The sequence below is a fragment of the Anopheles merus genome, chromosome 2R, assembly GCF_017562075.2.
Source record: "Anopheles merus strain MAF chromosome 2R, AmerM5.1, whole genome shotgun sequence".
Taxonomy (NCBI): Eukaryota; Metazoa; Arthropoda; class Insecta; order Diptera; family Culicidae; genus Anopheles; species Anopheles merus.
The window spans coordinates 62,613,480-62,623,930 of record NC_054082.1 but is presented as its reverse complement, the minus strand read 5'-3'; the positions used below and the strand labels follow the sequence as shown (position 1 = coordinate 62,623,930).

The 10,451-nt window shown below is 45.1% G+C and overlaps 2 protein-coding genes across 3 annotated transcripts; one reads left to right on the top strand and one right to left on the bottom strand.

Moving 5' to 3' along the window:
- The first annotated feature begins 4,843 nt into the window (after positions 1 to 4,843).
- On the top strand, positions 4,844 to 5,643 carry LOC121589754. The gene is made up of 2 exons (XM_041908868.1): positions 4,844 to 4,866; positions 4,961 to 5,643. Exon 2 carries the CDS (start codon positions 5,007 to 5,009, stop codon positions 5,535 to 5,537), a length of 531 nt encoding a protein of 176 aa, XP_041764802.1. The 5' UTR covers positions 4,844 to 4,866; positions 4,961 to 5,006; the 3' UTR covers positions 5,538 to 5,643.
- A 3,513-nt stretch (positions 5,644 to 9,156) lies between these two features.
- Positions 9,157 to 10,225, bottom strand: LOC121588961. Of its 2 annotated transcripts, none has more exons than XM_041907442.1 (3): positions 9,870 to 10,225; positions 9,371 to 9,797; positions 9,157 to 9,247 (listed from the first exon to the last, which is right to left on the bottom strand). In XM_041907442.1, exons 1-2 carry the CDS (start codon positions 10,048 to 10,050, stop codon positions 9,427 to 9,429), a joined length of 552 nt encoding a protein of 183 aa, XP_041763376.1. In that variant the 5' UTR covers positions 10,051 to 10,225; the 3' UTR covers positions 9,157 to 9,247; positions 9,371 to 9,426. The 2 variants fall into 2 exon arrangements, with proteins under 2 accessions (XP_041763376.1, XP_041763377.1); XM_041907443.1 differs by having other exon boundaries at positions 9,371 to 9,794.
- Positions 10,226 to 10,451: the final 226 nt, after the last annotated feature.

The window sequence follows — 10,451 nt, the reverse complement described above, 5'->3', positions numbered from 1 at the left end:
CACCTTCAGCCTTCGGTTTACTCTTCTGCCTTGCTTTTATGTGCCTTTGTGATACGTTCAACGTTTAATTCAAATTGAAAGAAATACGAGGTTTTACAAATTGCAGGCGGTCCCCGAGATACACGGTACCTCTTATACGCGGATTCGGAGATACGCGGTTTTCCAAATTTGACAGTTCTTTGAGCAAATTGTACTGATTTGACACATCCATTGTGAAATACCAAATAATTTCCGTATTAAATTAATGTAAAATACTATTTAAAAAGGTTTAAAATTGTTCAATTAAGTAGAAACTGTTGTGGGCAGCCGTGCCGACCCCTGGACTTGCCGTGGCAGTTGCGCTGCCACCGGTCAACGTCCAGGAGGACGACAGTGTGTCACACACACTGTCGCACACACTAAGCAGCGCAAGGCTTAGTGTGTGCCGAGCGCACAGTTAGAGTGTGTTAGCGAGCCGATCGAGCAGGAGCTCTCGGCAGGGGCGCTCGGTGCGGCTGGTGCGCGGCCACCGCAATTGTACGTTTTAAAGTGTTTTACGTTTTTATTATTATTTATTATGTAATGTTTTAATATGTGTGAATAAAATAATAAGTGCAAAGAGCAGTTCACAACAGTGGCGACGAGGATGGGATCCTCCTGCGTAAGGGGGATCCAACAAGAACCCGCGGACGCCATCGCGATCGGGCCCATCTCGTTTTTGCTGCATCATCGCAGCGGCCATCGCGTTGGCACCGGTCCCCGTGCTTGCGGGACACCGCGAACGGTTTGGGTCGCCACCGCCGCCAACACCGAGGCCCCCGGCTGCCGTCCCATCATTGGCGACCACATGGGCAGCCGAGCACACACTCTCGGCGACAAGGAAGGTCGTCGGGCTGCAGCCCCAGCAACGCCAGCAGCACCACAGGCGAGGTAGCTTTCCGCCTTGCTGCTGGAACATTCGGATGGGCGTCACATCCGCCCATGCTGCAGCCCAAGGTTTCACGGGTGAGGACGCATTCCACCCAGCTGCAGCAGCAGCAGTGCAATGATCCATCGGCGACGAGCAATACCGCCCGGCTCGAGCTCAGCTCATCATCGGCGAGGCACAAATTCCGCCGCGGCTCGAGCCCTGCCTCACATAACGGCGACGTAACATTCCGCCTCGGCAGCACAACAAGGATCCATCGGCGACGAGCAATACCGCCCCGGCTCGAGCTCAGCACATCATCGGCGAGGCAGCAATTCCGCCGCGGCTCGAGCCCTGCCTCTCACCACGGCGACGTGACATTCCGCCTCGGCAGCACAACAGGATCGGCAACGCACAAGTTGCATCGGCTGCAACACAGCAGCCCACATCAGTGCGAACGTTTTCACCCTGGCTGTAGTCGAACAGGCGTCGCCAATTGCGCCTCGGCTACAGCCACAATGTCCAGATGGGACGAGGTTGCATGCCGTCCCGGCTGCAGTCGAACGGGCGTCGTCAATTGCGCCCCGACTGCAGCCACAGCAAAAAGAAGGGCGATGAGCCAACGCATCGTAGGAGGGCGAGGAACAATGCCGCCCGAGTATTTTCATCTCTGCCGCCCGTCATCGAAAAAAAAAAATACATCGCTGCTGCCCTGGGGCAAGGATCATCATCATCATCGTCATCATTATCGCGGCATCATCATCATCGCGGCACCTTCATCATCGCGGCATCATCATCATCATCGTTATCATCATCGTCATCATCATCGCCGTCACACCATCGCCGCCGTCCCAGGGAGCGGCACAGCAGCAGCATTACCGCCGCGTTATCGCCATCGCGGTGTGGGTCGAGAGCAGCAGCAAGCTGCTCAGCGCGACAACATCGGGGTCCCCACATCTTGGCAGCATCGGTCGGAAGGGTTCACCACGCCGGTATTCCCTTAGTGGAATACCCCCGCGTCGGTTCGAGCCCTTCGGTATTAAAAGGGGGAGATGTTGTGGGCAGCCGTGCCGACCCCTGGACTTGCCGTGGCAGTTGCGCTGCCACCGGTCAACGTCCAGGAGGACGACAGTGTGTCACACACACTGTCGCACACACTAAGCAGCGCAAGGCTTAGTGTGTGCCGAGCGCACAGTTAGAGTGTGTTAGCGAGCCGATCGAGCAGGAGCTCTCGGCAGGGGCGCTCGGTGCGGCTGGTGCGCGGCCACCGCAATTGTACGTTTTAAAGTGTTTTACGTTTTTATTATTATTTATTATGTAATGTTTTAATATGTGTGAATAAAATAATAAGTGCAAAGAGCAGTTCACAACAGAAACATATCAAATAATTAATTTGCTGACAAAAACCACCCCCTACTTGCAAAATTGCACGAAAATTAGAGATATTTTGGCTGGAAATCCCGAGATTCGACTTACGCGGAAATTCGAGATACGCGGTATTTTGCGGTCGTTTTCGGTCCCCATTAACCGTGTATCTCGGGGACCGCCTGTATTTGTCTTGAAAATATAATTCCAAGTTTTATATTCTCAAATTCATATCTGATTATATTTTTGGAAATTCATGAAAAAGCATAATTTATCTATAAAAATATAATCTAAGACTAGAGAAAATATATAATAATCAAGATAAAGCAACAACCACAAACATACAATAACCACAAACATGTTCCAATGTTCCAACAACCAATTTCCAAGTAACAAACCATAACCGCTCTGAATATGAAATTGTTTTCATTTTTGAGCAAACGTCAAATTTTGTCACTTTTTGTCAACTTTTGTCAACTTTTTTTCCTGGCTGCTCCAGGGTACAAAATTTGGACAAAAGCTCAAAAAAGTGACAAGAGCTCACATTTTGAAAAATTTGTCAGCATTTTGTCACTCCCATGGCCTTTCGCTTTGAATAGATATTGGAAGATGCGGAGAAATGTTGCCCAGCGCTTTGTATGAGTGACGATTTGTCCAGCAACAATTAACGGCCTACTTTGTTGCAATTTATGGGGGTTTATCAACATTTCAAACGGCATACAAGTAGCCGAAACTTGATGATACACCAAGTATGAATAATGTTGACACATACACAGTGCTGCAAAATGTCACTATCAATGTCATAAAAAATATGACTGAAACAAAATCCATATCAGCGTCACGTACCCAATTGTGATAATCAGAGGTAATACTCAGAACGGTTGGTGTGACCAAAACATGCTTATGACATGTTTGCGACCATCGCTGGGTCAGTCACTATGTCACGGCTTTTTTTTGCTGTGATCAGTTTTGGGAAATGTCACTGACATAGTCATGACAAATTCCGGCTGAAACTAAATCATCTCAGCGTTACGAGCTCTACTGTAATGATCAGAGGCGAGTTTCAAACAGTTGGTGCGACCATCACATGCTTGGTGACATTGTGTGCAACCAACTCTTGGTCAGTCGCTTGGTCGCGACATTTTCAGTCGGTGATCATCGCGATGGTCATGCGAGATATGCGATGCGTGATAGTGGTTCCAAGAAACAAAATGAGCAAGTTTTCTCGCTGTTTGACCTAACAGATAATCAAAGCAGGCAGAGGGAGAAAGCATGCTTATTTTGTTGTTAGAGCCCACGCCAAGTATATTCCGAGAATGTCCTGATTATCGCCGACAACAATGTGCCGACAACAGTGAGTGACCAAGAGTAGGGTGTTAGTCAAAATGTCACCAAGCATATGATTGATCCTCGAACTGTTTGAGTATAGTCACTGATCATCTCAGTTGTGTACGTGATCTGATTTTTTCGTTTCGTTTCAGTCATGAGTGTTTATGACTGAAAAAGTGGCATTTAACACCACTGTTCACAGCCAGAAAAAAATCATGATTATGCTTGCGCCGGCATTAAGCTAAGCTTGTCAGTCAGAGTTGGACTCAAGAACTCGCATGTCGTGTTCAGCATGTCATGACAAACTTTTATTGATTATCAGTGTGGTGTTTGGCAGCCCTGCACTTCAATCAGTGACGTGCAGGTTCAGACAGCTCCGACAACGCTAATCTGTCAAAGCGACAAACCGCATGGAGGAGAAATAAACGGGCATTAGACAGAAGACAACCAAACGGCGTGGTTATCATTTCTATATCACAATCCAAGGTGTGTTTATTTAGAAGGTGAATTATTAGCGCGTTTGCCGGGCGCCATCGTTGAGTATTGTTATGTCAAATCGCATACAATTTTCTATACCCCCCTCGAGCCCTTCCCGATTTTAATACCGGAGCACGCAGTATTGTTATGTCAAGTCGTGAAATGTCAATTTGCTCTGAAGCACTTCACCTCCTAATATCCATACACCTTGATCACAATCAGCAATGAGCATCAAGCTACCACGGATATGTTCATTGTTTTCGTTGGTGAAAATCTCGTGATACTCATGACATTTTGCAGCACTGCACATAAATTATACCGACATCTAGCATGCACTGGTCGTCGCCAACTGCGCTAGTGCAAATTAAAAATACACTAGCGAGTACGGACAATGTCCCCCGGCCTTTCTACAGTCTGTCGCTGGCGGTTACAATAATTAGCTTACTAGTTCGTGACAGCCATCCGCTCGATCAAATGATCGAAGACGGTTTGGCTACGCTAGCTCGAAAATAAATAAATAAAATAATAATAAACAATGCTGCGAGCACGCGCACGATCAGTGGTCGATCGCATGTTGTCAACGCAGCATTTTAGCGAGTAAGAACAATTAGCATGTAACCGCTTAGCTAAAAATTGGCAAATTTTATGGTAATACAGGTGTTGATAGAAGCGAACTGTCATTGTAGGTTAGTTGGGTCGAACTGTCATTTGACAGATGTTGGATATTGTCCAACCCGAAAGCATGAACTATTGTGTACACTTGTAAATAAACTCTCACTCTATTATCTGAACTCGAACCATCCAGACGTGTCCCAACTAACAAAATCGACATGCTTTCTCGTTCTACAAAATAGATCGGTAAACTTGAGAGAGTGAGAAAGTATGTTGATTTTGTCGCTTGGGGTGTTTCCAATAGGTTATGGGCCCAGACCCAACGCAGTAAAACAAAATGGCTACTAGTTCTGCAAATAATTTACCGTCGATTGAAAGGCTTGTTGGTCGCGAAAATTGGCCAACGTGGAAGTTTGCTGTAGAAACTTTCCTTGAGCTGGAGGACCTGTGGCAGGCGGTAAAACTGGAAGATGAGACGAAAGTGGACAAGCAGAAGTGCCGGAAAGCGAGAGCAAAAATTATTTTACTGTTGGACCCGATCAATTACGTCCATGTTAAAGATGCGGAAACTGCGCGGGACGTGTGGAAGAAGCTGGAAGCAGCGTTCGAGGATACGGGACTAACGCGTCGTGTAGGACTTCTAAGGAAATTCGTCAACACAACGTTAGCATCGTGTGCGTCTATGGAAAGTTTCGTGAACGACATAGTGGGTACAGCACACCAGTTGCGTGGTATTGGTTTCGACATCAGTGAAGAGTGGATCGGCACGTTACTTCTCGCCGGGTTACCTGATGAGTACAAGCCGATGATCATGGCGCTAGAAAATTCTGGAACGGCGATAACTTGCGATATCATAAAAGCTAAGTAGCTGCAGGAATACAAATCGAGTGCGTCATCTGAAAAGGCGGTCTTTCTTGGAACGACGAAGCATCAATGGCAGCCGAGAAATCAACAAGGTGCACCATCGAAGCAGACAAAGGGACCGAAATGCAGGCGTTGTGGTAAGTTCGGCCATATTTCCCGAAACTGTACAGTGAATGCGTCTTCGTTAAGCATGGTGCTGGGAACAGTGGGAACAATGAGTGGTGCGAATAACGATACGTGGTAGGGGAAAGCGGGGCAAAATGGGCATGTTCGAAATCATAACACATTAGTGTTAATCCAAACCGCGGCAATCTGTTCGATGTGTGTGTTGGGATGCCTTTATGCGAGCCGAAAATGCGAAGTAGCGGTTGGTGATCTGTTTCCAACACAAACCGTCTGCCAAGAATCATGCGGTGAAATTTAGTCACTGCATAAACCAGAGCCAATGCTTCTTTGTCAATTTGACCATATTTTTGTTCCGCTGGTGTTAATGATCGTGATGCGTGCTGAATGATCTTTTCACTGTTGTCAGGGAACCTGTGTCTAATTGTAGCACCGATACCACTGTTGGATGCGTCTGCGGCTACAATTATTTCTAGCTCTGGATTGAAGTGTGTAAGCATAAGGTCTGACTGTAGAAGCTCTTTGAATCGATCAAACGATTTTTGGCAGTTGTCGTTCCAGTTCCATGCTACATTTTGTTTCAGCAGTTCATCTAGTGGTTTGCGCAATGTGTGCATTTCCCGAATGAATCTTGCATAGTAATTCACTGCTCCTAGAAATGATTGTAGCTCTGATATATTCTTCGGAACTGGCATCTTTGCTATGGATGCTACTTTCTCCGGATCTGTAGACACACCTTTCCCGCTGATAATATGGCCTAGGTATTTGACTTGTGTCATTCGAAATTTGCATTTCTCTGCCTTCAATTTGAACCCGTACTCTTGGATTTTTGTTAGTGTTTGTTCCAAGTTTCTGTCATGCTCTATACGTGTTCGTCCAAATACCAAAATATCATCAAGGAAGGATTGGGCACCTTCTAAGTCGCTGAGCATGTTGTCAACTACCTTTTGGAAGGCCCCTGGAGCTGATTTTACGCCTGGTGGGAGACGCTTGTACTTGAACAGTCCTTTGTGTGTGTTTATTGTGAGGACTTTTTGTGATTGTTCTTCCACCTCGATCTGCAAATAGGCGTCGGATAAGTCAATTGTACTGAAATATTGACTTCCTGCTAGTTTAGCAATGATCTCATCTGGTGTGGGTAGCGGATATTTGTTTGCTTCTAGCCTTTCATTCAACCCTGTCGAATAGTCTGCACATATGCGTACTACAGGATCGCCGTCAGCATCTGTTTGAGCCTTTCGCACAACCACGATTGGTGCAGCCCAGTCTGAATATTCGATTGGCTCGATTACATTCAAACGTTGAAGTCTTAGCAACTCCTTCTCTACCAGTCTTTGTGAGTGATACGGAACTGGTCGCTTGGGTTTGAAAACAGGAGTCGCTCCGTCTACCAAAAACAGTTTCACCTTTGTTTTGATGCTTCGTCCCAATCCATCTTCAAATAAAGTTGGAAATTTTCCTACCAGGTTGTTAATGGTGGTAGTTTCTGATGGTCCGGTAACTTGTTTACAATATTCATTGATTGGAATATCAAATAGACCGAACGCTTCCATTAGTTCGCTACCTAATACATTGAATCCAACCACCGGCGTTACGTAACATGTACCGGTTACCGTTATGTCTCGAAAAGAGATATCGCAGGAAAATTCGAGAAGTATGTCTCGAAAAGAGATAACGCAGGACACTAAGGGGAGAGATTTACCTGATTTACCTTACCTGCGGTTTTGACTTGCAATGCCGTTGCATGTATTTCGGGGTTGCCAAGAAGGGTTAGTGTGTCCTTTGATACAATTGTGTAATCTGAACCACAATCTAGCTGCAGTTCGATACTATTGTTGTTGATGTGAACTTCCACGTATTTGCGTCTAGCAACAACGCCTTCTTTGTTTACCGCAAAAACTCCTCTCTGCTGTCCCTCTTTTTTAGCTTTGTTTTTGTTGAAAGGTTTCTTACCGTTTTGTGTAGCTGACTGTGATGATGACGGTGTGGAATTTGTGTTGTCACCTGCGTTGGATTGTTTTGAAAAACAGGCACAATAGCCCTCCTTGTGTCCTACACGATTGCATTGTTGACACTGATGTTTTGAAAATGGACAATCGCGAATGTAGTGCATCTGACCGCATTGCCAGCAAGGAGTACGGGGTGTTTTCTGATCCGGCTTCGGGAAGTGTTGTTGACGATTGTTTACCTTAGAAGTAACTGCGTACACCGATGGTTTCGAGTTTGACTGGTGCTCGATTATGGAAGTGTCTGTTTTCAGATTAACGAGTCGCTGGTACTCATCAATCAGATTCTGCAAGGTGATGGGTGCGTCTGCTGATTCGTTCTCGATCCGGGAGAGCAGCCTAGCTCGAACATCCGCGTAGCTATGACCCTTGAGACCGCAAATAAAAACTAAGCATTTGAATTGGTCGATTTTCATGTTTTTAAAATCAAAATCTTCGCAAGCACGGTTTACTTTCCCTCCGTATGTGATGATATCCTCTGCGTCTGATTTGATAAGCTGCAAGCATTGGTATCTTTTGTTGAAGATGGAAGTCTGCTCACCGAAGATTTTACCAAGTGTTGCAATGGTGTCCGTGAAGTTGATGTCCTTAGGAAGTTTTGGTAAAATGTAATTTGCATACCGGGTGTGCGATGATGTGTCCAGCTTCCTCATGAGCAAGCGCACTTTGGCCGCATCGTCCAAGCTTCCTGCGTCTGAATCGAAAAGGTCTGTGTATCTGGAAAACCACTTTTCGAATGTAATGCCTTTATCCGGGTCGAACGAAAACTCGCTTATGTTAGTTGCCAAAGCTTCAAGAGTCTTCTCCGGGTTGGAAGGTGCTGGAGTTGGTTGCGCAAGCTGCTGCAAAATTTGCGTCATTTGAAGAATCGCTTGCTGGATACTTTTTTGTGCCATTTTCCTTCCTTTAGTTTAATCCTCGTCGCCACTAATAAATTCGACACAAGCCGGAATTTTGGTAGTTCTTGTTTAGTTCTATTCCGTCTCAAGCGTTGTTCCCGAATCATCGTTCAGTGGCCAAACGTCACATGAATCGCGCCCCGCATTGGCGTGCCATAAGCCCCCTATACACTGTTGTGCATATCTGTCATAACCCTTGTGACAAGATGATGGAATGTGACACTTTCCAATATGCTAGGTCGTCAATCGGGCGCATTTTTTGGCTCGTTTCAAAGGGGAATTTTTTTTAGGAGTCTTTGTTTAAATTCTTCACGTTGCTGGCGATTCCATCTTTTCCATTCTTGTAACACTCCCATGTACCAAATGTGAAGTAAGTTTTTTGTAACACCAATGTCTATTTGATGGAGATGATCAACAACAATCATATCCAGAATGATGTCAAATTCGTCCAAATCAATCAACGGCGTGGACCCCGTACAATGCAGAATATAATCTCCATCTAAAAATCCTTTGTGAGTGCGCTTTGGCGCAGACGTATCCAAAAAGACCATTCGTTGTGACACCGATTCGGCTGGTCAACAACCTTCAACAAAATTGGCCAGAACTGTGTTTAAGATCGCGTATTAAGAGGAAGGCCATCGATGTTAAGATCGTACTGAAGCGTCTGTGGCACTGCGGTATGTTTTCTTTTAAAAGAGAAGGTTATTTAAATTATTACTTAGTATTCTAACATCAGCTTTTCGGGAGCCATATACTTTCTAAACAAATACATATATTCGTCTTTCATAAGCAATGATAGATTAACTTACCGCATTTCACTTGTCAAGCAGTGGCGTATTCCATTATACAAAAAATTGGCCATTTCCTATAGACGAAATTCGTCGATTCGAGGATTTCGTCGTGTCCGCAGCAATGTCTTTGGATCTTTAGGCACACGGAGATCTATGTTGGCTCGAAGATACTTTAGCAAACTTTTTAAAGATGCGTGGGATTCTGATCGAGCTAGCACCCAATACCGTAAGCCCTCTTCGCTTGTCATTTTGGTGTAGTCAGGATCGTTTTCATCGTCCTCAGATCTTATGTTCTGATCTTCGTCGTCCATCGATGCTTCATCTTCCGATTCACTTAGGTTCAGTTCCAAATCCTGAGTTTCTTGAAAAAGCATGTGTTCGGGATCAACTGATGATGCCATATCGGTATTCTTGCCATCGAACAGCTCCGGTGAAGTCGACGCTGCTACAACGCAGCCAACAAGAAATGCTAATTGTAGAACTGTAAACTTAATAGCTGTTACATTAGAATACTTACCTTGTAGTTCTGATGGTGATACCACTTTCACAATATCTTCCACCGATTCTTTATACTGCTTCAACAGTTTTGCGGCTCTTCGGTATAAAACGCCAGACTTACGCAGAGCCTGCAAATGGCGATTTTTGCCACACAATTTGTTTATAACCGAGACTTTTTTCTCATTTGAGTCCTTTTTCATGTAGAAAACTAACTTAAATATCAATACAAATGCGTATAAGGGTGCTAAAATGCTGCGAAAGACGTCACGAAGCTGCGAACCACAAAGCTGCAAAAGACGCTACAAAAAATGTTTTGATTTTTTCCTTCTTCTTTTCCAAACATATTCTCCCTCTTCCCTTGCTGTCAAGTTTCTTTGTAGCGTAACCTATCGGAATTTGCACAAAGCTCTAAAAAGTGTATGATTTTGTTGGATTTCAACACTGTTTCAGACAGAAAGGCTCACAAATTTGTGTTTTGACAGCTTCGGTGCTGCTGGTGCAGGTCAAGTTATAAGCTCGTTTTGACAGCTAGGTGGAAGAAGAATCGACGAAGAAAACTGACAGTTAGTTTTCCGCGTTTGGCGAACGCTTCAAGTTCTCG